Consider the following 27,518-nt stretch of genomic DNA (forward strand, 5'->3'; position numbering starts at 1 on the left):
CCATTAGGAGACATACCTCTTATAGACATAAAAAATGCTTTTTACTTGTTATGGGCTGAAATGTGTACCCCAAAATTCATTTGTTAAAGCCTTAGCCCCAGTACCTCAGAGTGTAACAGTATTTGGAGATAAGGTCTTTAACTAGCTCAGGAGTGAGGAACGTCCAGCCCAAAGGCCATAGAAGGCCTGTGAAATCATTTTGTTTGGTCCTGCCAAGGCATTAGGGATGAGTTAATTAAATGTTTGACCAAATATAGCAGGCTAATTTTTAAGTTGATAATTTTGCCAATGAATGATGTTATAAATATCCAAATGGCCCTTGACAGAAAAAAGGTTCCTCACCCCCTAACTAGCTGATTAAGTTAAAATAAAGTTGTTAGGGAGGGTCCTGGTTAGAAGAGGAAGAGACACAGGGATATACAGGCAAGGGGAAAAGACCATGAAAGGGCAGCAAGATGGCAGCCATCTGCCAGGCAAGAATAAGGCTTCAGAGTAAACGAACCCTGCCAATCCTCAATCTTGGGACTTCCAGTCCACAGAACTCTGAGTAAATACATTTCTGTTGTATAAGTCAAGCAGTCTGTATGTTTTTTGTGTGTTGTTGTTTTTTTTATGGCAGCTCTAGCAAACTAATAAAACTGCCCAGTTCCTAAACAAATAACCTAGATAGTGTTTTTATGCAAATGATAAACACTCTATCATTACTTGTCAAATGAATTATTGGAAAGACAATATGTGATTATAAATAAGGATAATCTGAGAGTTTTAAATAGCAACCTAATTACCCTAGGAGCAGTTGGAGTGTTTACTAGCAAAGAAGTAGATATCTAAATGAACTCAACATTAAACACTTCACCTGCCCAGGCAGTCGTTTCCACTTCACTACTTCCTTTGAATCTTCTAGTCCAGGTTCTGTGTCTACTGAACTTGACTCACGCTGCTGCTCACAACACACTGGTTTACCTTTTTCCTCCTGAAGAGCCATCACAGAACGGTAAGATGGCTTTACCTAAATATGTATAGAAAAATATATATCATGTTAATTTTTTTCTCTTTTCTAGCATAGATGGTTTTTAAAATATTGAAACAGACAATATGGAAATGTTTTCAAAATGTAATCCAGAAAAAATTTGACTTTTATTTGCACATTATTCTAAATAAAGTGAAAGTTGCTTGAAATTATTGTCCTATAAACAAAAAGCCTTAGAAGCTGGGAGAAGAGAGAAAAAAACAGAACTCAAGTGGTAACATGATACTGTTTGAATAACTCTGTTCCTTTGTTTCTGCCTCTTCACCAACACCTATCAGATGTTATGTCATGGCTCTGGTATAAGATGGTATCTCTGGCTTTAATAACTCAAAATTGATATCATTAAGATCTAAAGTTTTTTAAATCTTTCATTTCTTAAAAAATAGATTTAACTCAAATCAATGCAAACTAACTCTGTAATCACAGTTTATAATATTAACTACAGAATATGCAACTGTCCTGAAATATGTTACAGCAAGTAAGACAAAAGCAAAAGTTTCAGCTCCTTTTAGGACATATTCTTTGCTAAGATCATTATAATTTTTTAAATTAAATGTATTGGGGGTGACATTGATTAACCAGGTTTCAGGTATGGGTTTCTATGTTACAAGACCTGTATATTACAACATGTGCCCACCACCTAAAGTTAAATCCCACCATATATATTAGGACCCCATATATAATGTCACCATATATTAGGACCCCCTATATATATAAAAGCCTAAACAACCGGCCAGTAGGCCCCAGACCAACCAACAGCTATGACGCACACTGACCACCAGGGGGCAGACGCTCAACACAGGAGCTGAAACCACAGGTATGGAAACATGGGACAGACTGATGAATCTCAGAGGGAAGAGTGGAGAGGGGAGGGTGGGAAGAGATTAACCAAAGATCTTATATACATACTAGAGGCCCGGTGCACAGATTCATACACCAGTGGAGTCCCTCGGCCTGGCCTGTGGGGATCGGGCCAGAATTGGCTCTCCGACATCCCCTGAGGGGTCCCGGATTGCAAGAGGGCGCAGGCCAGGCCGAGGGACCCCACCAGTGCACGAATCTGGGCCTCTAGGAATTTTAATATATGGAAAACAGCAGCAGAAAAACTGTTTACTAACTATTTAAATAATATTGTGAAAAATGTGCCTGTAAATCATGTCTGCAAACTATGGCCCAGGTCAAATCTATCCTGCTGACTCTTTTTATAAATAAAGTTTTATTGGAACACATTTTCGAATTGTTTTGTTGTCACTTACATATGTCTATGTAGCTACTTTCATGCTACAAAGGCAAAGCTGAGTAATTGCAGCACAGACTATAAAGTCTGAAAAGCTTAAAATATTATCTGGTCCTCTATGAATAATATTTGTCAACTCCTGGTTTACGTGATTCTCTTATCTTTAATTTTTAAAAAACAGTATTATTGCCATGGCCAGCCGGGTAGCTCAGTTGGTTGGAGTAACATCCTGTACACCAAAAGGTTGCGGGTTTGATCCCTGGTTGGAACACATATGGGAAGCAACCAATTTATGTTTCTCACACCAATGTTTCTTTCTCTCTCCCTTCTACTCTCTCTAAAATCAATAAAAAGACATCAAAACAAACACCAAAAATAACATAGACTCGGGTGAGGTTTAAAAACAAACAAACAAAAACACCACAGTTTTAAAAAAAACAACACATTTTTCCTAACAATGAAAAATATATTTATTATTTAAAACTCATTTAAGTATCTTTTAAGTATAAGCTATTACAGGATGAATACATTATCTCTGAAGGTAACTTTCTATTCTACAAATTCATTAAAATAATTCTAGAGATCTTATCTTTTTAGAAATGGAAAACATGCTACCATTTAATCTCAACAAGAGGACATACGCTTGCTTACATGTGCTATTAACTTACACATTCTGGAACTTTCAATCCTCTTACAGTCACATACAATGTTGACGGATAATGATTTCTTGGACATTTTAACCACCATTCGAAAACCTCAACGACATTTACATGGGGTCGAGGCTTAGGAGGTGGATAGTACAGCTGCAAGCGAAGTTTTGAATTGATGTTTACATTTCCATTGGCTCCTAGAAGCTTAAAATAAGAATTGAAATAACACTTTATGTTCATTGACAATAAATGAATCAGATAAAACAATAGTATACAGTCACAAACTCATTTTAAAAAGATGAATATGGCCTACATTCCTTAAGGTTTACAAAGCAAAGGAAACATTGACACAGTTGGCTAACCACAGTTCCAAATCACTTTGACAAAAGGTAATCCAAATAAAGGACTTTTAAATTAAAATATTTTCCTGACAGTTATCTTTTTGCCTATACAACTTCAGATGGTTGGTAAAAAAATTTATATTTATATGCAGAACATTACTTTCCACATAGAAGGTAGTCAATATACCTTTGAGATAACAATGATAAAAATCAAATACATATTATTTAAACACAGAAAGAAATTTTCCATTTGTTTAGTATCAGTATTTTTAATGGTAAAATCTTATGGTTTTAATTTTTAAAAATTCAAAACCATTTTCAAATAGTAATTAACATGGTTAAACTTATTAAATCCATTCACTACATTTAAAAAATGTTTTAATCTACCTTCTTCAAAAGGATCTAGTTAGCCCTGGCCGGCATGACTAGAACAGTGACTGGCACACAGAAAGAGTTTAATAAATATTTGTTAAGTTGAATAAATGACAACAGAGCTGTGTGTTTCTTTTTTATGCTGTATTCTTTTACAGCCCAATCATGTACCTGGCACAAACTAAACACTCAATGAATGTTTAAGAATCTGAATGAACATCACCCAAGCTTGAATTAGTAACTCTACCACTGCAATCTTACCTTAGATCATAACTCCTTATACGAAACCAAAGTAACTTGGGGAAAAGCAACCAATCAGATTGGAAGATTATTTTAAAGTGTTTGAAACAGAATAAAAACATACCTTGAGAAATGCCCAGGCAATTTTCCGAAAGCCACATTCTTGGTTTTGAATTTCAGAGTTATTCCTAATTTCATCCATGCTTAAGAAATCAAGAATCTGTAAATAAGTATTTAAAAATTACTTCACAGAAGCCTAGGCTACCTAAAGTTTAATATTTTCTAATAATATGTTATGAAAATGGAAAAATCATTTGTTCATTTTAAAGTTTTCCTTATAGGGAGAAAAAATATTTTCATCTAATTTCATTAACCTTTAAATTAATTCATACTGTTAGTGAGGTCCATTTTTTGACCACTTTCTTTTATTAGTAAACTAGAGGCCCAGTGCATGAAATTCGTGCACTCGGGGGGCGAGGGGAACGGTCCCTCAGCCTGGCCTGCAACCTCTCGCAGTCCGGGGGCCCTCGGGGGACGTCCAACAGTTGAGGAGGTGGGAGAGGCTCCTGCCACTGCCACTGTGATCACCAGCCATGAGCCCGGCTTAGGGCTTCTGGCTGAGTGGTGCTCCACCTGTGGGAGCACACTGACCATCAGGGAGCAGCTCCTGCGTTGAGTGTCTGCCCCTTGGTGGTCAGTGCGCGTCACAGTGACCAGTCGTTCCGCCGTTCGGTCAATTTGCATATTAGCTTTTTATTATATAGGATCTTTAATTAAGATTTATTTAAAATCCAAGACAAAATACTAGTTACTTTAAATATAGTCTAGGCACAAATACTAGTACACAAGGTTTAGAATACTTAAACTTTGATCATTTTTTAATGTATGAGAGCAGACTTCGAAGAACTATTTATTCAAAAACTCATGGTCTTATTTGTCTCTGGGTCCTTCCTTGGATCATCTTCCTGAAATTGGGAATTTTCTCTGTGTATAAATGTTTTAGTTAGGCTTCTCAAGAAAATTTCTTTCACATATCTCCATCCTGTCTGGATGCCAATGCTCATGGAATTATTACCAACCTGCCACAGAGACTATCTATATTCTAGGTACTTGTCAAAATTATCACTTTGAACTTACTGGTATTTATCAAAAGTTCAGCTGAAGTAACAAATCTTTATAGAAGAATGCTTTAAAAAACAATATGGACTCCACTCATCCCTGTTCTTTATATTCTTAAACCTGTCTTCAGATGTAATACATGCTCAATGAAAAAAATACTGACAATATTTTAAAAATTACAAAGTAAAAACAACTTATAATCCAGATTCAGAGATGATCAACATTAACATCTACATATTTATGGGTTTACACATATTTAAACCTTTTTCTGTGCATTCCTAAGTACTTCTATATTACTACTACGAATCAAATGCTATTTCATAAACTATTTTGATATGCTTTATAGTGGATATCTCTTCAAGTCAATATGTACATATACCATATTACTACTAACAATCCAATGCTATTTCACAAACTATTTTGATATGGTTTATAGTGGATATCTCTTCAAGTCAATATGTACATATACCATGTATTACAAATACCATAAATTAAATAAAAAACCATAATTTATTTAAACAAACCTCTTACTGATTGAAAAGACATCTAAATTTTTTGCTATTATAAACAGTGCTTAAGTAAATACCCTTGCACATACATCTTTGTATAGTTGTCATTTTTCCCTTAGTAGAAATACCTAGAAGTGCAATAAATTTTAAATACTTCTGGTAGATATTATCAAGTTGTCCTCAAAACACCCTTAAAAAGTGGAAATCAAAAATTAGTTTTGGCCCTAGCTGGTTTGGCTCAGTGGATAAAGTGTTGGCCTGCAGACTGAAGGGTCCTGGGTTTGATTCCAGTCAAGGGCACATGCCTGGGTTGCAGGCTCGATCCCTGGTGGGGGCGGGGGTGTGTGTAGGAGGAAGCCAATCAATGATTCTCTCTCATCATTGATGTTTCCATTTCTCTCTCTCCCTTTCCCTTCCTCTCTGAAATCAATAAAAATATATTTAGGGAAAAAATTAGTTTTGTAAACAATAACACATCATACTAAAACTTAAGAAGCAACCAAAAGTGTTTATAATCCAAGAATCTTTAAATTTCATATTAGTAAAATGAATATGGAAGAATATTATAGTAACAAATGACAAATTTCTATGACAAAGAAAAAATTCCTTGACATACAAATTATATCACTTAAAAAAAATCACAGCTTTGCATAAATCATACATAATCAGATGTAAATGGTGGAATATTTGCTTCCTAAACACACATAGATCACCTAAAAGTAAAAGATCATAAAAACAAGTAACTACAAAAGCAATCATTGGTTCTGGTCATGCCTTGCTCTTCCCATGCTAAAATTCCCCATCTTGCTTAAACTGGAAAATAGGTTTTCTCAGCTTCCTTTTGCTTATGGAGAGATAACATGAATTAATTAAAAGAAATGTGGTATTTAGGTTTAAACTAGCTTCAAATACAAATTACCTGCACTTAAAATTGGAATAACTGAGAACAATCACACACTTCAAAAAATCACTTTACACTCTTTGATTTCCTTTGCAGTAAAAAATTAGAATAGCATGTCAGCTCAAAGGCCATTTACTCCATTAAGCTTTCCCTAACAGATCAGACCCTCCACTAACCTTCACATCTAAGAAGTTCTACTTCATTTGGTTATATATTACATTGTATTAGGCAAGTGATATGTGTATGTTCACCTTTTTCTTAGTAGTATACAAACTCTTAGGAGTCTGGTATTAAGTGAGTTTACACTCCGTGAAATAAGTTAAGAATGTAGAATTACATAGATACAGATTAGATTCAACACTTCAGTTAACAGTCATGGCATTGTTGTAAGGATTAAATAACAGAGTAAATCCAATGGCTAAATACTTGCACTAGTAAATGCTCAACAAATATGCTATTACTTATATCTCTTACATGTATCTCCACTGCATGTTATAACACTAAATAATAGAAACTAAATGCTCACACTACTTGGTTGTATATTAAACTACTAAAAACAATAGCTAACATTTTTGCTATGCAATTGGCCCTCTGTATCTGTGGGTTCCACATCAGAAGATTCAACTAAACGCACATCACAAATATTAAAAAAAAAAAAAATCCCAGAAATTTCCCCAAAGCAAAACTTGAATTTGCCATGCACTGAGCACTATGCTGAATCAATGTGAATGAAGTGATGTGTAGGCATACCCTGCTGCAGCCTATATGCAAATATAGCTTGTATGCAAATACTGCAACATTTAATACTATAAGGGACTTCAGCACCCACAGATTTTGGTACCTGCAGAGGGTCCTGAAACCAATCTCCTGTGGATACTGAGGGACGATTGTAATAACTAAAATTTAGTTTAAATTGCTCTATTCAATTCATACCTCAAAGAACAGGATGACTTTAGGGCTCTCATCAAAATCTCGAAGCAAATAGGGAAAGTTTTCATTAAATATAATTTGTTCTTCCCACTCTGGAAGCCTTGATTTTAACTGTTTAAAATCATATGGCTGGGTCATAATAGGAAGAATATAATCCACATTGTCTTTTTCAAAGTAAGATGAAACAGGCCGTTCACTGTTCAAAAAAAGATATTTCTATTAACACAATTCTTTATAAACTTGAGAATGTGAGAAAAAAAATATGGTATTCAAAGTGAGGCAACTAGAAATAATGAATAGCCATGATTCATAAGGAAAAATTACTTTGATTGTCCATCTAGAAAATTATAAATTTTATGAGACTCAAAAGTGGTAGTACTTCATTTTGCACTTACATACTATCAATTGGTTTCACAGAATAATTTTATTATAGAAATATAAAGTGAGAGGTATGACTATACCTTCAGCATTCAAAGCTGGAATAAAGGACCTCCTTCAGAATCTTAAATGAGTTTATCATAAATAAAATAGTACAGTACATTTAAATTAAAAAATGAACACAATAGGGTTGTAAACCTTTCAAGGTTTATATGCCCTAAGACAACTGAATAAGTGAATGACCTTTTTGATAATCCTCATGTTTCTCATCCTTGCCATCTTTCCAAGCAGATAGCTTTTTTTTTTTTTTCAAGCAGATAGCTTTTTAAATTCTAGTATAATTGTTTATTTTATTGTATTTTTTATTTGGTTCTTCAAGCACACATTAGCTATGGAAGTAATAGTAGGAATAAAATTAAATTCAAGATTCATTTATCTCACCTGAGATCCAGGTAATATAACTTCAAAACAAAATTATGAAGTTAGAAAACGAATGCATTTACAGTGCAAGGTAAAAAGATTTACAATGCTAGTTTAATGCCATAAATTAGTCATTAAGCTTGGCAGAAAGTCTCTCAACTCTCCTCCACTTAAAATGAATCACTAAATTAACAGATGCTCTCCATTTCTTCTATAAAACATACTGATCGGTGTGAATTGTTGGTGAACACCTACAACTGGTAAACTGTTCTACAATACAAATCCATAGCCCTACTCACATTGACTTTCAATGGCAGAAAAAGGACTTCTACTATAGACATTTTCAATTCAATGGGTTGGCTGTACAATAAAAAAAAAATTACCTATTATCTTTCTTGACATACTGACCAGTAATCTCATCAACCACATGAATTTTTACCATGGGGCGAGAAATCTTAAAATCTGACTTAAGTCGATCAGTTCGGTGAATGTAAACTCCCAGGACAAGGTCATCATCAAGCAAACATTTGGGATAAACTGGACTATCTCGACTTGTTATTTCATGAACACCATCATCACCATCAGTGTCTTCATTATCATCTGAAACTACAAGTATGGAAGAAAATCAACACTGCAATTCATTTTTCCCACAACAATATACTCAACAATGTAAGTTGAATTTTCATATAGCCTAATCTTAATGATTCATGGTTATTTGTCTTTGTTAATAAAGAAACTTCAAGGAAAAATCTAGACAAGCCCAGCCAGTGTGGCTTAGTTGGTTGAGCACTGTCCCATGTACCAAGAGGTCATCAGTTTGATTCCCGGTCAAGGCACATGTCCGGGTTGCAGGTTTGATCCCCAATAGAAAGCATGCAGGAGGCAGCTGATTGATGTTTCTATCTCCCTCTCCCTTCTTCTCTCTCTAAAAATCAATAAAAATATATTTAAACAACAACAAAAGAAAAAGCCAGACAATATCAGACAACACTCTAAGAGTAAAACACTGCATTTCCTAATATATTAAAATAAGGAATCTTTATTTTCCCTAACAAGGACCAACAACAAAAAAGAAAAAGAGAGCAAAGATAAAAAATAATTTTATCTAGGACTTTTCCAAGTGGAATATATATCACTCAATTCATTTATAAGTATAATTTATGCTTCTGAGCAGGATGTAGTAGGTCAATGCTTCTGGTAATAAAAAGCCAAATGAATTAAAAAGACTTTATTTTTAAAGGCATCAGAAAAGTATTTTTTAAAGGCATGAGAAAAGTACAGAAACAATGTGTGGACTAACATTCCAGGAAGGGAGAACCATTCATAGGTAAGCTGAAGGATTTGTAGCTATCCTATATAATAAAGATGGAATATGCTAATTGACCCTCATGCCATCACAAAGATGGTGGCACCCACAGCCAATAAGGAAGGAGTATGCTAATTGACTGCCCACCCTCAAAGATGGCGGTGCCCAATCCCCTCAGCCCTGCTGGGGCGGCAGGCGTGTGGCAAGGCTGGGCCCTCCCCCAGGTGGGCCTGGCCTTGCCACATGCCTGCCTCCGAAGTCCCCCAGTCCCATCAGCCCCCCAGCCGCCCAGGGCCGGCCCGAGGTGCAGGCAAGCCTCGGATGGCAGCTGCCCAGGGCTGGTCCAAGGTGCAAGCAAGCCTCGGATGGCAGCTGCCCAGCCGCCCAGGGCCAGCCTAAGGTGCAGGCAAGCCTCAGATGGCGGCTGCCCAGCCGCCCAGGGCCGCCCGAAGCTCAGGTAACCAGGGCCGGCTGAGACTTGTGCTGCCAGCAGTGGCAGCAGCAGAGGGGTGATGGGGCGTTGCCTTCCACTGATGGCTCCCGGATTGTGAGAGGGGGCATGCTGGGCTGAGGGACCCCCTTCCAGTGCATGAATTTTCATGCACTGGGCCTCTAGTATTTTTATATAAGTAAACACTAATGTCTAGCTATATAAATTATTCTCACAAATTAATAAAAAAGACAGACAATTCCATTAAAAAATACACTGAAGACTTGAACAAATTTACCAATGAAGAAATCCAAGTTGTCAAACATGAAGAAGATGCTCAACTTCACTAGTTATCATGGAAATCAAATTAAAGTCAAGATGAAATATACACAACTAAAAATGGCTAATGTTTCAAGATACTAACACCAATGTTAGTGAAGATGTAGAGCAATGGAGGCTCAAATACTGCCTGTATCAATTGGTAAACCAAGTCTGGAAAAATGGGACCTACCTATTAAAGTGAAAAGTCCACATAATCTATGACATAGTAACTCTACTCCTAAGAATATGCTCAATAAAAATGTATACATATGCTTGCCAAAAGACATGACTAGAATATTCATTACAGCTTTATTTATAACCTCCTAAAACAATCTCAAGTGTCCATCAATACAATAGGTAAATTAATTGTGCTATATTTATACAATGGATATCTATAATGTACAAAAACAGAACTGATGATGAATAAGCTTAACTACATGCAACAACAGTATAAATCTCACAAAAATAATTTTGAGTGAAAAAAGCCAGACACAAAAGAGCATAATATTTATGATTCTATTTATTTGAAAGTAGAAAAGCAGGCAAAAATAAACTATGTGTTTATTTTTTATGTCAAGACAGTGTTTATATGCCAAGATAGTGTTTACTCCTAAAGGGCAATGAACTGGAAAGGGACTTGAGAGGACTTCTAGGTGCCAATGATGTTCTGTTTTTTTATTTGGATGATGATTTTATAGACATGTTCAGTCTGTAAACATTCACTAAGCAGTGTATTTATAATATGTACACTTTTCCAAAATTTAATTACAGAAACCAAAAAAACATAATCAATTGCATAATCCAAAAAATAAGTACCATAAAGTCTTAAATTGCCTATTATAGTGCCAGTTTTTTTGGCAATTAAATAGAAACTGAAAACAACAACAACAAAAGGATGTAGGAAAAAGGAAAGAGTAATAAGTAAAGAAAATAAGAGGAAAGATATGAGTAAAGAGGAAGATCGAAAGCAAGGGGGGAAAAGGAACAATGAGAAGGACATAAGCTAAGTTAGGCTGAGGAACTGGGAAGACCCCATGTTTGACAGAAGCATGCAGCCTCAACATCTGAAATGTTTACTGGCTGTTGACCATTTATAGCTTTCAACTATGAGTCTAAATTATTTGGGGTTCTAAACTCAATGGTAGAAAGAAGAAATCTTCTATGCGATAATAGCAACTACAAAGTTAATGTCATTCTAGAGTTGAATTAAATTAAGTCAGGAATTAGAGATGACTCAAACAGATACTAACTTATCACAGAGACACATAGTCACAGATAATTAACTGTTTTAATCTAGATGAATCCAAGAACAAGTACCAAATATTCTATATTGGATTTTTTCAATTATATCTTTATAAGATTTTTAGTTTTAAGGACTGAAAGTTCTAAAATCAAGTTATTTCTACCAAGGTACACATTTTTCAATTAATCAGGATAACAAACCTGCTTTAGGCTTCTTTTTCTTTTTCCTTGGTTTGAATTTTGTCTCATCTTGCATGCTGTCTTCTATATTTTGTTCCACAGTGGTTATTTCATCATCTTGATGATTATCTGAAGTAACTGTTCCAACTAGACTTTCCTTCTTTTGTTCACCTTGAATTGTGTCATCAAAGGGCAATGTCCTACAAGTATAACCCAAGTATATGTCATTACCTATATATTATCATTATTCATACTGAAGCAAAGTGAACAGTGACTAGAGGCAAGGATAATCCTAAAATCAATATTATTTCCAACTAGGAGATACATATGCTTTCTTTTGCACTAAAATGGTTAGCTGTCAAACTGGGCATATGGATATTCCCCAGGAGTCAAATTAAACTGAGCTCTAAACTCCAGGGGAAAATGAAATTGTATTTTATGAGCAATGGATCTGTTTTTACACAGGAATGATCAAAGCATCCTCACCTTGCTGTCAAATAAAAGACCACATTTCTAAATTACTTTATTTAAAAGCAAAACATGTGTTCTAAGTTAGTTCTGTTTTCAAAAGGCTTCAGATATTCAACCTTTGATTTCTAGTTAAAAATTGCTCATTTTCTAGTTGCTGGTGTGCCACTACATTTTCAGAAGGCTGAAAATGAAAATGTGCATCATATTAACTAATAAATAGTAAAAGGGTAGCATCCCAGAAGTAAATATTGTTGTAGTGAGAAACCAGTCAGTAAAGTTTGTAATTTATCGAGTAAAAAATCTGCATCTAAATAATAAAAAATTGACTTCCATTATATATAAAATTATATTTCAAAAAAGAGGTTGAGAAATAAAAAAATTAGAGAATATTTCAATTAGTCATCTCAGAAAGCCATGATATTTTAGTACATCATCAAATACTATTACTTAAAGAGAACAATACCCTTTGCATGTCACTGTCATATCAACCATGGTTTTATTTAAAATTCATGAACTAAATTTATTTACTTATTTTATTTATTTAAAAAATATTTTTATTGATTTTTAGAAAGAGGAAGGGAGAAGGAGAGAGAGAGAGAAACACCAATGTGAGAACAAACATCAATCAGCTGCCTCCTGCACGCCTCCTACCGGGGATCAAACTGGCAACCTCTCAGTGTGCAGGTCGACAGCCAACCAACTGAGCCACACCGGCCAGGGCCATGAACTAAACTTATCTAATAGTGAATATGGCTTCCCGATTCATATGGTAGCTATGACAAGAAAATTTGTAATGTATTGTGCTAACAGCCAATGAGATGGCCCCCAATAATCCCTACCTCCTAATATTCATAGCTTTGTGTAATCCCCTTCCTTTGATACTTCTAAGTAGACAAGTGTATGACAAAAGTAATAGATGTTATGAATAGCACTAGATTCCAAAAAGACTGTGAATTCTCTCTCTGGAGAAGCAAATGCCCACTGTTGTGAGTAGCCCACATTAATAGGTCTGAATAGCAAGCCAGTCAGGACCTGAGACCTGCCAGCAGTCACATGAGTGAGCTTAGAAGTGGATCTTCCAAGCCTTCCACAGCAATGTCATTTGGCAGATCCTCCCAGACCCAGTCAAGTCTTGAGATAACTGCAGCACCAGCTGATCCTGGCTGCAGCCTGTGAGAGACCCTGAGTCAGAGACACCCAGTTAAGCCACACCCAGATTCCTAATTCACAAGACTGATTAGACAATAAATGCTTGATGTTTTAAAGTGCTAAATTCTGGAGTAGTTGTGTTTTTTTTTAAAAAATGCAGCAACTGATAACTAATAAATAATACTAACATGTCTCTCTAGCAACTCTATTTGCCCTCTTTGTTACCACTTGTTATCTAGCTTTTGATAAGAGGAGGATTATTTTTAGATGAGGACATTAGGAAAATTGCCTCTGTATGCCAGGCAATAGTTGAATACTGAATGCTCCCACTTCAAGGTGTTTACCTAAATATGGATTTACAGAAAACAAATTATGGTAGTTAAAGGACATTTTTTATTTTGTTTTCCCCAAGCAGAGACATATTTATATGAATACTAGAGGCTCGGTGCACAAAATTCATGCACAGGATGGGGGGTGTCCCTCAGCCCAGCCTGCATCCTCTCCAATCTGGGATCCCTCTCACAATCCAGGACTGCTGGCTCCCAAATGCTTGCCTACCTGCCTGCCTGATTGTCCCTAACTGCTTCTGCCTGCCAGCCTGATCAATCCCTAACCACTCCCCTGACAGCCTCATCGATGCCTAACTGCTCCCCTGCCGGCCCGATTGCCCCTAACTGCCCTCCCCTGCTGGCCTGATTGCCCCTAACTGCCCTCCCCTACAGGCCTGGTCACCCCTAACTGCCCTCCCCTGCCAGCCTGGTCACCCCTAACTGTCCTCCCCTACAGGCCTGGTCCCCCCCAACTGCCCTCCCCTACAGGCCTGGTCACTCCTAACTTTGCCCCACTGCTGGCCTGGTCCCCCAAACTGCCCTTCCTTGCAGGCCTGGTTTCCCCAACTTCCCTCCCCTGCAGGCCTGGTCCCCCCCAACTGTCCTCCCCTGCAGGCCTGGTTGCCCCCAACTGCCCTCCCCTGCAGGCCTGGTCCCCCCTAACTGCCCTCCCCTGCAGGCCTGGTCACTCCTAACTTCGCCCCGCTGCTGGCCTGGTCCCCCAAACTACCCTTCCTTGCAGGCCTGGTTTCCCCAACTGCCCTCCCCTGCAGGCCTGGTCCTCCCCAACTGCCTTCCCCTGCTGGCCTGATTGCCCAAAACTGCCCTCTCCTGCTGGCCATCTTGCGGCGGCCATCTTGTGTCCACATGGGGGCTGCCATCTTGTGTGTTGGAGTGACAGTAATTTGCATATTACTCTTTTATTAGATAGGAGGATAGGCACAACTCACACTGTATATGTAAGCAAACATATATAAGCATCATATACAGAAAAAGAGTAGAATACCAAATTGCTCATAGTGATCATCTCTGGATGATTGGATTGCTTTTATTTTCTTCTTTTTTTCTGTATGTCCTACAAGGAGCAAATGCTGTTTGTATACTAAGGGGAAAATGCTATAATCAAATATCGAAACAGGCATTTATAACTCAAAACAAAGGGGAGTAATCCAGTTTGTATTATTTAAAAAGCAGATGTGAGTAGGTAAGGGTTGTCTTTGGAGCAACACTGCTAAGGTTTTGGCTCAGCTTCTTACTGGTTCTGTGACTTAAACCCTTTAGTTTTCTCATCTACAAAAGATAATATTACTATTCCCTATAGGGTTGTTATAAGGAATAAATGAGTTAACTTCTGTAAAACATTTAGCATACGTGTACTGGCAATGTGTCCAAATGAAAGTCTTAAGAATTTTCTTTGTGAAACTACAGATATCATTTAAAGCTGAAAATAACAGGTGTTTTTTTTAAGAAGACATTTTATATTTATGACTATAAAGTACCTTGTTTCAGCTTCAGGCAGGATTGGAGATTTCTTTTTTTTCTTTCTTTTTTTTTCACTACTCAATTTGTCATCATGCAAGTAAGTATCTGAGGGAAAGTCAGTCAACTGTTCTTTAAGTTTCTTTCTTATTTTCTTCTTAATCTCCTTTGCCATTTCTTCAGCTACCTGGAGCTGGTATACTTGCTTCAGTTGTTCTTCCTCATCTAAATTATTTCCTTTTTCTTCATTTGCCTTCTCACTTCTGTGATAAGCAAAACCTGGTTCTAACCTCATCTGAACTTTCTGATGTAGAAAGTCCACCTTCTTCTCAGAAGTTTCCTGTTCCATTTCTTGTGCGGTCACCTGGCACACTGCTTTTGTAGTCTTCTTATTTGCCTGTTCTTGCTTGTCTTCCTGTACACTCCCATCATCATCTGGGTTTTCAGTTGATGACTGTGGATTGCTTGGTCTGTTTTTAATGACTCGCATGCTCTTCTTTGTGTTAATGTTAGCAGCAATTACTTCATCACTTTTAGTTTCTTTAATTTTCCGAGGATTGCTTCTAACAGTGTCAAGCTAGGGGAAGACACAATAACAAAGTTTCAGCTAAGCATAGTTTAGTTATGTAAAGATAAAACACAGTGATCAGTGCTCAATAATGTGTAATACTGTAAAAATTATATAATATTTTTACTTGAACAGTGACATCCTAGAGCACCTGATAAGCACTCTCCTAGTTCATTCTCCCAACATTAGATTGGCAATCTCTGAGGGTAGCTTCTGATCAATTAGTTAACATGTGAAAAAGTCCTTAATAACTTTTAAGAAGTTAATTGCTCAAATTTCAAATGCTATCTCCTCTTTGGCAGAATGATCCATACCCTAATGAAGAGAAGTTGGTAAAAAAGCCACTGAGCTTACTTCAGGTTCCCCATCAGAAAACATGCATAGATCATTTATCTTGCTTCATAATCACATTCTAAAACCAACAGTGTATAGCTCTAGGATCAACCTGCAATTAGTCCAAATGTATCACTGAAAATACTGCAAAGATTAAATATTACCAAGTTAAATCAAATGACAAACTAAGCACACACCAGTACCTCTTTCCCCAATCAGAAACCTTTCAGTGCTCAAACAACTGAGCCATTCTGGCCGGGCTGAAGGATATTATTAATAGCTAGAGAATCTAGAATATTTTCCACCCTTTAAAGTTAATTTAACATACAAAATAAACTTTTTAGAAATTGTCATTCATAGAAGCAGATATCACCTCAATGAAATAAGTTATAAGAATAAAATGAGATAGGAGAAACTCAAGATGATTTAGGCTAAACAGTGATAATGAACAAAACATAATTTAAATTTCCCTAAGGAATATTCCCTTTCTTTTGACCAGAAAAATATTTCTAAATATTTTTCCTAGGCTACTTATCTATGAATGAAAAGATACCTTGAATGGCCTGGCGTTTGCCAAAAGAGACTGAGTAGATTATGCTTCGTCACCTCACAATTGTCTGTCCCTCCCCAACATCTAAATTGAACTTTAGGTAAATGAACTATCCTCTGCCCATTTCCTGAGTATCCATTTAATTTAGCATATCTGGCCTGAAACACAAAAGCCAAGTTCTGACAGTGAGAGAAAATATGAGACTCTACTTTGACTGAGTCCATAAAAATATCCTGCAGACAATTGTTTCCAGCATTCTTTCTGTTTTTGACCAATGTACACCACCTTGCCCAAGGGGGAGGGCATATACCAATATGCAATGCTCCATCCCCTGAATGTTACTATTCCCTACCATCCTGTATATGGGTACCACCAGAGGAAGCACCTTCTATTTTAGGACCTCGTCTTCCCCATTCTGCCAGTAATTCTAAATTGATGTGCAGTAGAACACTGGTGTACTATGAACCTCTCGCTATGTGCGGCTGGTTTCTAGCCAATGTTAGCACTTATTGTTGCCTCACTTGAGAATACACAATGCTAGTGTACGCTGATGTCCACCAAACAGAATATTAAAATAAACAAGTCACATGACAATACAGAATAGGGTAAATTTGCTATAAGTGAAATATAGGATGTCTACAACTCATCATTAAACTACTGTCCCCCTCCAAAAAAAAACTACATACCAATTATCCGAACATGCATGAAGTGTTTATGTGTCTGTGCACATAAGAGACTGTAGTCAAAGAAGTAAAAGGTGCAAATGAAATAATGAGATAGGTTTGAAGACTAAATAGATCTGCACTAATTATGGATACTATTATAGACTACTAGAGGCCTGGTGCACAAAAATTGGTGCACTCGGGGGCGGGGGGGTCCCTCAGCCCCCGGCCTGCACCCTCTCACAATCCAGGACCCCTCGGGTAGGGTCCCTAGGCCTGGCCTGAGATCAGGGCCTATCAGGGCTTTCCTACCCTGGGCTGCAGGCAGCTGGCCCCACCCCCGTCAGTGCTTGCTATCTGTGCAGCACTGCCTCCCCTCCCCTGCCACCAGTGGCCTCCCTCTGCAGGTGACAGGCTGGGGTGCAATGGCTTGGCTGGCCTGGGTCTCCCTCTTTCTTTGCTGGGGGGTGGGGCCAGCCCTTCGAGGGGCCTACCTGATCACCTCTAACCACTCTGCCTGCCTGCCTGATTGCCCCTAACCGCTGGTCTACCTACCTGATCACCCCTAACCACTCTGCCTGCCTGCCTGATTGCCCCTAACCGCTTGCTTGGGGGTGGGGCCAGCCCAGCAAGGGGCCAACTGCCTACCTGATCACCCCTAACCACTGGTGTGCCTACCTGATCACCCCTAACCCCTCTGCCTGCCTGATTGCCCCTTACCGCTTGCTTGGGGGTGGGGCCAGCACTGACTTCCAGTTGGTCAAACTCCGGTCGTTACTGGTCGTTACAACCCATGGTTTTTATATATTAGGATTGTACCCTGGGAATCGGGTTGTAGCTAATTGCTGATTTGTTTAGTATTGCTTTGAGTTCTGTATTTTTAATCCTTCCAACTGCGCTGCCAAAAATTCTATCATTTGAAGTGTACCTCAAGTACAAAAGGATAATTAGTGCCTTAAGTTTCCATGGATTTCTCCCAGTTCTGCAGCATAAAACTTACACATATAAGTCTAAACAGAGATAAACCATTGAATATATGAAGTAAGATATTATATTCTAAGTTGTTCTGGGTTAAAGATTTTTATTTTCTTCCAATATGTGTAATATGGCTAGTTTTGATTTTCCTCATTACCCCCTTGTCACTCTCACCGGTTTGTATATGTTATTCTTGTAGGACAGCACTCAAGGCTGAACTCAATATTCCAACAGTGATGTGGATTCTAATGTAAATTTCATTTTACCACGTATTATTGCCCATGATATAAATTTATTGTTTTTAATTTCCAAAGTTCCTTAGAGTTTTAATATGAAAAGTCATAACTTTATGCAGATACATAAGTCACCATTACCAAATAATCAATTACTCACTGAGATTTTTTCTCCAGATGTGCCAACATTTTTCTTCAGTTTTTTTCTTTCGTATATTTGATTATTGTGAGTCTTAAGCAATTCCTCAAAATGAACTTCGGTTTTTACCTTGGCTTCACTCTCAACTACAAATAATAAAGACTCATGTCATTTTCTAAATAACTCTACTGTAACATACCTACATTATTAATATGTTAAAGAATACAGTCTTATAAGTACCCGCGTGCGTTCTCTAGCTACATTAGAACAACTAACCAGTCCTTTCTTCTTAAAAAAGCTTTCCTTTTGGCTTTGATGACACCACTCTCATCTGTATCCCTCTTACCTTTTGGTTTACAACCTCTAAAAGTTTCCTTTGATAAGTTAACTTTTTATTTATGATGCACAGTAGCACCTACTACTCTTAGTTATATGGCCTTAGATAAATTAGTTAACAATTCTAAATGTCTTCCTTACCTGTAATATCAGAATACTCTTATGCCAAAGATCATTTTCCATGAAAAACGGCTAACACTTGCCTAGTCAATAATCAACATTCAACAAATATTAAAAGTTGAAAGTTGCTTTTTCCTTTAAAATATAAATCAAATCCTGTTCTTCCCTTACTTAGGACCCTGTGAGTTTCCCATTTCACTTAAGACAGAAATAAAACAAGTCCTCCCTATGTGCTGCAGGATTCATACGTCCTGGCCTACCCACCTCTACAGCTTCAAATCAAGACAAATGTCCCCTGAGATCCCTACATTGTGGCCATACTGCCCTTCTAGATCCTCTGTCAGAACAAGCTCCTCCCCCATGTGAAGCTGTTTCTTGGTGGTGGATGCGTCTCACTCCCTGCATGGCTGGTATTAAGCTGCCTGTTTAATGATACCTCTAAAGTACAACTGTTAACTGACTTCATCTAATTTCTCCACTTCTCAAGCAAGCAGACGATTCTTTTCCTTCACAGCACTTAACACAACTTGAAACTGTGTAATTATTTGTGTATACCTATAAATAAATATACCATCTGTGTCTTCCACTATACTGTGTGGTTTACAACTACATCCTTAGCTACTATTATGGGGTCTGGCATGGAATGAATACTCAATCATGTATTAAATAAGTGCTGAATGAATGAATGTCCCAGAGGAGATGTTGGCAAACAAAGCCTGCACGCCAGTCACCTGTTTATGTAAATAAAGTTTTACTGGAACAAAGCCATGCCCACTCTGTTAAGAATTGTTATGGCTGCTTTAGTACTTCAATGGCAGTGTTCAGTAGTTGTAGCAGAGACCAAGCTTAAAATATCTACTGGCTTGCATTTTAAGAAAAAGTTTGCCTCTGACTGTTTAGAATAAAACATCCACTTTGATGATTAAAAATGAAATCTAACCATCTGTTTTAATTATTATTTACTTTGTCCAGTTGAGTCCTAAACTACCATCCATTGAATACATGCTAACCTTAATTACCAACATCAAGTAGAAAATAGAATATCAAACTCTCAAATATCTCTAAATGTTAATATTTGGTTGATAACATCTATCTTATTCATTAATCTGTTAAAGCACCCAATAAAGTAATCCAAACTTTAAAATAAATAAATTGTATTGTATACATACATTTTATACAAGTCTCACCAGTGGGCATAATCTCAGTTTTATGGAGAGCACTGAGTTGCAATGTAAAGTTTTAACTCACTCAGGATCCTATTAAAACAAAGAGGATTTATTTGGAATATGGAAGTTCAAAATAAAAATTATAATATACTCTTTAGGCAAAATGATGTCATCATGTTTATACCAATCTCTCTTACCTCAATCTTATGTAAATAACTTGAATACATTTCAATCAGTTTAGAGTCCAACATAAAGTGAAGCAAACTGGATCACATTTGAATAAAACAGTCACATATTTGAAATAAAAACTTAAAAAAATTGAAAGGCAATAAACATGTAACTTGGTATGTTACACTTTTATACACTTTTAATAAAGTGTTTCAAGTAAAAAACGAATATTTCAATGCACCTTTAAGAAACCAAATTCCATCTCAGGACTAACTTTCCCAAGAGCACACCCTCTTATGTTAGTCACGTATGCTTGTGGGGAGCACGTGCACAGATAATGAATTTAAAAATCGCTGAACCTGCCACTGAAAATGCTGCTACAATAGAGGTGAGCACAAGCATTCATCCCATCTTTCTCAAATAAGTATGTGGGTGTGTGATATTGTGTATCAAAACTATGGATAAATTCAGTATATATATATTTTTTTCTGAATTGCCAACTTTACTTAAAGATGGGAGTGTGTCCAAAACAAACATTAATTCCTACATTAGAACATAATATGTGCAATAGTTTTACTGATTTTTTAGAGAGAGAAGAAGGGAGAAGAGAGAAACATCGATGTGAGAACATAACATCAGTCAGCTGCCTCCTGCCAGCCTCCTACTGTGGATGGAGCTCAAAACCTGGGCATGTGCCCTGACTGCAATGGAACCAGCAACCTTTTGGTGCACGGGATGACACTGGGCCACACCAGCCAGGGCCAAGATGCAGATGTTTCTAAGAATAAAACTAAACACGCTTAAAAGAAAAGGAAAACATTACTTGAGTTGGCTCAGCAATTATCATTTTCTCCTGGCATTACGGTACTTTGGACAGAAAACTCTTGAGAAGGAATGCTTACAAAAGAAAAGAGTGATTATATAAATACACCTAATTATGTGAGTTAGGTAACAACTACGTAGTACACAGGCAAAACAAGTATCCCTATATACACATAGTAAAAACTCCTATACTTTGGTGATAAGACCCTATATTTACTTTTTAGTAAATACAGATTTAAAAGCCTCGTCATCTACTTTCCAATTGACCCCAAATTAGAAAAGAGAAAGGCTGCAAAGGCAAGTGAAATAACAAATCAGTAACTGAAACCCGGCAGCACAGAGACAGGAAAAATAGAAAGCAGAGAATTACTTAATATTTATAAAATTCCATGATCATTTAATATATAGGAAAAGAGCTGAACTATGACTAGGAGTCAGCAAAGCTTACTTATATTCAACTTAACCTGTGTTCTTTTCTCTTGAGCAGAAAATTTATGACATTTTAGAAAGATTAAATAAAAGCAACTGAAGAGGCAGGACAGAGATTCAAGGATGATTCTTATGTTTCTGGAAATAGAATAATTAGAAAATAGTACCATTACATGGAATACAGTGCATTACAGAAGTATAGTGGAGTAGTTTAAAACCTTAGGCCTGGAATTTGCCTCCAATGCCTGGAATGGTTACTTGTGATCTTAGGTAATCTGTTTCCTCATCTGTAAAATCAGTTCAACAGTACCTATTCAAAGGGTTACTGTAAGGGTTGAATGATTTAGAACAGTGTCCAGAACAAGCATCAATAAACATTAGCTAGAACTGTAATTGATACTTCTTATGGGGACACTTAGTGAGCTCAGTAGGCATGTTCAAATGGATATCTGAGAGGCACTCAGCAGCTAAAGCACTTGCTACATCGTCAGATCTCTGGATTCAAATGTTAGTTCTGCCAGTAGATTAGTCTCTGTGGACTTCCATTTCCTAATCTTTCAAATAATAGTAAACCACTGATAGCGTTTCCGTAAAGATTAAATAAGAATATGAAAGTAAAACACTTAGCACAATGCCTAGAGCATGGCAAGCCTTTAAAAAATGACAACTATTATTACTGTGTGTGTGTGTGTGTGTGTGTGTGCGCGCGCACGCGCGTGCGTGTACATGTATAATATAATCAGATTATGCTTGGTAGGCAACAGAATACAGGCATGCCTTGTTTTATTGCGTTTTCATTTACTGCGCTTCACAGATGTGTTTTTTAACAAATTAAAGACAAGACCCTCCACCAGCAAAAAGATACAACTTACTTTATTACAATGCTTGCTTTATTGTGGTGGTCTGACTGAACCTCCAAAATCTCCAAAGTATGCCTGTATAGTAATCCAGCAAGGAGATCTAGGATAAAGTTTTGGGCATCATTTATATCAGTGACGATTGCAAGAAAAAAAGTGCAGGGGAAAGCAGTTGGGGGTGATCAGGCCTGCAGGAGAGGGCAGTTGGGGGTAACCAGGCCTGCAGGGGAGGGAAGGCAGTTGGGGTGGACCAGGCCTGCAGGGAAGGGAGGGCAGTTAGGGGCGACCAGGCTGGCAGGGGAGGGCAGTTAGGGGTGACCAGGCTGGCAGGGGAGGGGAGTTGGGGGTGACTGGGCCAGCAGGGGAGGGCAGTTGGGAGCAACTAGGCCGGCAGGGGAGGGCAATTGGGAGGGACCAGGCCTACAAGGGAGGGCAGTTGGGGGCGCCCAGGCCTGCGGGGGCAGGCAGTTAGGGGCAATCAGGCTGGCAGGGGAGGGCAGTTGGGGGCAATCAGGCTGGCAGAGGAGCAGTTAGGCATCGTTCAGGCTGGCAGGGGAGTGGTTAGGGGGTGATCAGGCTGGCAGGCAGAAGCAGTTAGGAGCAATCAAGCAGGCAGGCAGGCGAGGGGTTGGGAGCCAGCAGTCCCGGATTGTGAGAGGGATGTCCGACTGCCGCCAGTTTAGGCCCGATCCAACAGGGATCGGGCCTAAACCGGCAGTCAGACATCCCTCGAGGGGTCCCAGATTGGAGAGGGTGCAGGCTGGGCTGAGGGACAACCCCCCGCTTCCAGTGCATGAATTTCATGCACCCGGCCTCTAGTAAAGATATAAAAAATAAATGAAATAAATTAAAACATATTTTAAAAAGTAAAACACATAAGAGAGATAGGTGACAAATTGGGAGAGGTAAGTAACCAAAGGGAAAAGAGTCGATCTATATTTTATGGTGCCAAGAGTTGCAGCAAGTTTTGAAGTGAGTTCACTGGATCTGCAATCAGAAAGTCACATGTGCAAAGCTGTTCATGAAGGGGAGGAAACCTGGCAGCCACAGGTGAGGAATGAATGGAGGGTGAGACCTATAGAAGAAACATGTAAATCATTGTTTCAGCAATTCTGATTCCCTCTGTCTTCCCCGCTCCTCACTCCCAAAGGCAGTGACAGGTGGCAGTAGCTTTGAGACAAAAAGACAGTGGAAATGACCCCTTGCCTTTCTTCACCTCCACTTTCTTCACTACACACATTCTGTGCTCTAGCCATGTGAAACTACTTGCAGCCCTCAAATGTGCCCAACTCTTACTTTTGTACCATTCATTACACATAAACCTCTCTCTCATGAGAAATGCCCTAGCTCCCTGTCCATCTAACAAATGTGTAGGTATCCTTTGACGCTAAATGCAATTGGTATCTCTGTAGGAGAGCACTCTAACGTTGAGGAGCGATTAAATGCTTCTCTGTGCCCCCACAGTGCCGTGATCTTCATACCTCCCTCTAGCTGGTAAATTGTTCCGTTAGCCTTTTGGAGGGCTAGACCTATGTTCTCTTCATCTTATGTATTCTCATTTTAAAAATAGGGCAGAGGTGTCAGTAAGAATGGTTCTAGGGTCAAAAAGACTCGGGCTTAAGCTCTTGTTCTGCCACTTACAGAATGTGCCTTGAGCAAGCTACTTAATATCACTAAAGCTAGCTTCTTGGTTGTTTTTTTTGTTTTTGTTTTTGTTGGTTTTTTTTGCCTGAGAAATTAAAATGGCACCAACTTTATTGTAAGGAGAAAAGGAAATACTGAAAAGCAAAGTGATCGGCACAGTAGCTGACACATTGTAGGTGCTCAAGAAAATTACTTTATGATCATTACTACAGTATTAAAATAACTATGTGATAGGTAGAATACATTAAGTAAATTACATATTTACATTATTTGCTATTTGGTATTTTAATGCACAACTGGTAAACATTAGTTAACAATGCATCAGATACATTACAGAAACAATCTAAGGGTTAACGTATACTACAGCAAATACATTATAGAATGACCAATATTTGACTAGTAACATCAATGGCAAAAATTAAAGTCAGACTTAAAAGGACATTCCTGCCGAAACCGGTTTGGCTCAGTGGATAGAGCGTCAGCCTGCTGACTGAAAGGTCCTGGGTTCGATTCCGGTCAAGGGGGCATGTACCTTGGTTGCAGGCACATCCCCAGTAGGGGGTGTGCAGGAGGCAGCTGATCGATGTTTCTCTCTCATCAATGTTTCTAACTCTCTATCCCTCTCTCTTCCTCTCAGTAAAAAATCAATAAAATATATTAAAACAAAAAAAAAAACCAAAAAAAAGGACATTCCTGAAACTCACATATGCTATTATTTTAAATCTTCTCCCTCACAACCCCTTTAACGGGTGCTATTAAGAGATACGGTATAGGAAAATTAACTGCATTATGTTTCATCTCATTGTACTTTTTCTCAAACCACCTGATTATTAGCCAATATATGACTAAAGATTAAGGGGAGAAAAAGTTGTGAGATTTGGATAACTCTGTAAAGAATTTTATAGCATAGGGGGGAAAAATAAACAAAAACCCTTTATACAAAATTCAATTAATAAATCAATGATAGTCTACCCAAATAAACAAGATTCTAAACATGGTTTAAAAATACTCTTGGTATTTGAATCATCTCAAATATCTTTTTAAAATTTACCATAGTCTTAAAAATATCTGATCTTCTTCCCGAAAGCTCAAGCAGTGACAGCAATCATTAATGCAACAGGTGAAGAAAGAGAGAGAGGCCACACACTCCAATCAGCAGATGTTTCACAGCAGAGATTCTTAGTCTACTTTTTTGCCTATATTTATACTTATCGAAAAGACCCTACTAATTAATTTGACTTTTCCCTTAAAAATGAAACGCCTCAATCACCTTTTCTCGGGTGTCATAAAAGGCATCCACAGGTTCAATATCAGCACCAGGGCGACATCCGAAAAGGGATTAAACGTACTTATTTTGAAAGCGTTTACCATAAACCAGAACCGGGGGCAGGAAAAGCAAAGACGGCACTCACTCCGTGGGGACACCGGGCTGAACCCTGCAGATCCCTGGAGCCCAGGAAGGAAGGGAGCGGGAAAGCGCGTCTCTGTCCCGAAACCACACCCGTCCGCTGGGCGGCGCTCCGCCTCAGCCTCGGTGGCGCCCCCGCGCCCCTGCGCCCACGGCCCCGAGCAGCCCCAGGCCGCCGCTCCCGGGGCGGCACGGCACAGGCCAGCCGCGTACTCACGGGGGGGAGCGCAGGGCGGCCGGCCGCCCGCCCCACTGCCTCCGACGCCGGGACGGTGCGAAGCGGCCCCGCGCGCCAGGAGGGGCGGGCTGGCAGTTTAGCGGCCACACAGGCAGCGCAGCCGCCAGAAACCCGGGCGCCGAGAGCGGGCCCGGGCCTCCGAGCGGGCATCGCGCAGCCGGCTGACGTCAGCCCTACTTCCCCGCGGTTCCCAGGACAACGGACGCGGCCCGGCCCGGCCCGCCGCCCGGCGGGGGCGCCCCTCACGGCCCCGCCCCCGCGCCTCCCACGGCCGCGCCCCAAGGTCCTGCGGGGGGGCGCGCGCCCGCCGGTCCGCGCGTCCGGAGTCGGCGGCCGGGTACGCGCTCCGAGGGCCGCGCGCCGCACCCCTGGAGCCCGCGCGGTCCTGCGAGGGAGACGTATCCGCACCCCAGAAGGCGCCGGTGCCCCGAGAGCCTGCACTCACCCCCCCCCGCCCCCTAAAAAAGCACCTCTGCGGCTCAGCTCTGTAGCCACCGCTGGGAAAAACGGGGCGGGGCGGAGCGAGCCGGGGAGGCTGCCGCGCACCCCGCGGAAGATGAGAGACCCGAATGGGGGAAAGAAACAGGCCCGCCACGGCCCCCCGCGATCGCACCCACCTGCCAGCGGGCGGAAGCAGAGTGGCGCTGCAGCCCAAAGGTTAAGGAACACATTACCCACGAATGGTTTGGCGCCGAGTTATCCGTCTGTGTTTGAAGGAGAACAAAAAGGAAGACGTCATCTTTTTCTACGCCCCGTGCCCCCTCCCACTCGGTACTTTCTGCCACCGGCGCCATCTTTAGTTCTGAGTCACCCCGGCTGGGAAAATCCCGGACAAGTCACCCCTGCACTCCAGTTTGCTGCAGCTGCAGTCACGCTGCAGACCTGTTGCTTCGGTTGTGCGGTGGGAGCGTTGAGCGTCTCTCTTTGGGAGGCTAGCTTTTTCCATTTCCATTGGCATCGCCGTCCCTTACAGAGCCTATCTCCTTTGCTTCTCCAAGTCCTGTGAGGAGGCAGAAATCACCAATCCAATGTGTCTCAAACCGAACTGTTTCCCCTTTCACGCAAACGCTTTCTGGGTTCCTATCGTGGTTTAAGCCGCCACCATCCTCCCAGTATTGTAGTCAATCACCTGTTGAGCGTCCCAAATACATCCCACACCCAAACCATGTGCATTCTACCTTTATAACACCCCCGTGTATAGCTTATCCATCTCAACGCCCACTGCCTAATGCCAGCCTTCACCGCATGTCCCAAGGATTGTTGTAAGAGGGCCTCTTTAGGAGTCCCCCTGACTCAAGTTTTGACCCCTGGAGTTCCATCTCCACGTCACTAACCAGAATGACTTCACTGAAAATGTAAATCTGATAATGCCACTCTCCTGAAAATGGTCCATGATCTGAGAAGAAAACTAGTTATTTTGCCTAGTCCCTCTGCCTGACTAGTTTCATTTCTCGTTGCCCCATTGCAATTTTGTGCTTCAGCAATGTGGAAGTAGGTGCACCACCACAGTTGATATCTTTTCATGCCCTAATTCTTGCACACTTTGTCCCCTCTCTCTGAAAATCCCTCCTTGTAAACTTCTACTGTTGCATATTTCAGCCCAAATGTTGTCCATCCTTTCACTCTTAACTAGGTTGGCTAATTCCTCTAAACACTCCTGCTGTGTGTGTGTGTGTGTGTGTGTGTGTGTGTGTGTGTGTGTATACATATATCCTGTTAAGCTTTGGACACTCATTCTATAAAATGTTTTAATTGTTTGCATTGTACTTTAATTTTTTAGCCCCAGCATCAACCATAGTATCTATCAAATAATTGGTGCTACTTCATGAACATTTG

At 39.5% G+C, this 27,518-nt stretch overlaps 1 protein-coding gene across 10 annotated transcripts in view; it reads right to left on the bottom strand.

Annotated features, from left to right (window-relative positions):
- AHI1 (Abelson helper integration site 1) overlaps positions 1-26,525 on the bottom strand; it is a 193,518-nt gene extending 166,993 nt beyond the window's left edge. For 5 of the 10 annotated variants that reach the window (XM_079780929.1, XM_079780931.1, XM_079780930.1 and 2 more), the window contains exons 1-11: positions 25,307-25,849; positions 22,408-22,495; positions 20,120-20,206; positions 18,516-18,640; positions 15,055-15,611; positions 11,628-11,806; positions 8,511-8,733; positions 7,333-7,525; positions 3,995-4,090; positions 2,936-3,121; positions 857-1,009 (exon numbers count right to left, since the gene is read on the bottom strand). In XM_079780929.1, the coding sequence (XP_079637055.1) occupies positions 857-1,009; positions 2,936-3,121; positions 3,995-4,090; positions 7,333-7,525; positions 8,511-8,733; positions 11,628-11,806; positions 15,055-15,611; positions 18,516-18,640; positions 20,120-20,147 (1,740 nt within the window). In that variant the 5' untranslated portion in view covers positions 20,148-20,206; positions 22,408-22,495; positions 25,307-25,849. Of the gene's footprint in view, positions 1-856; positions 1,010-2,935; positions 3,122-3,994; positions 4,091-7,332; positions 7,526-8,510; positions 8,734-11,627; positions 11,807-15,054; positions 15,612-18,515; positions 18,641-20,119; positions 20,207-22,407; positions 22,496-25,306; positions 25,850-26,299 lie in introns of those variants that run through there. The other 5 variants (XM_079780927.1, XM_079780928.1, XM_079780926.1 and 2 more) reach the window with 5 other exon arrangements.
- Between the last annotated feature and the right edge of the window lie 993 nt (positions 26,526-27,518).

This window comes from Cnephaeus nilssonii, assembly GCF_951640355.1.
Source record: "Cnephaeus nilssonii genome assembly, chromosome: 9".
In the NCBI taxonomy this organism is placed as follows: Eukaryota; Metazoa; Chordata; class Mammalia; order Chiroptera; family Vespertilionidae; genus Cnephaeus; species Cnephaeus nilssonii.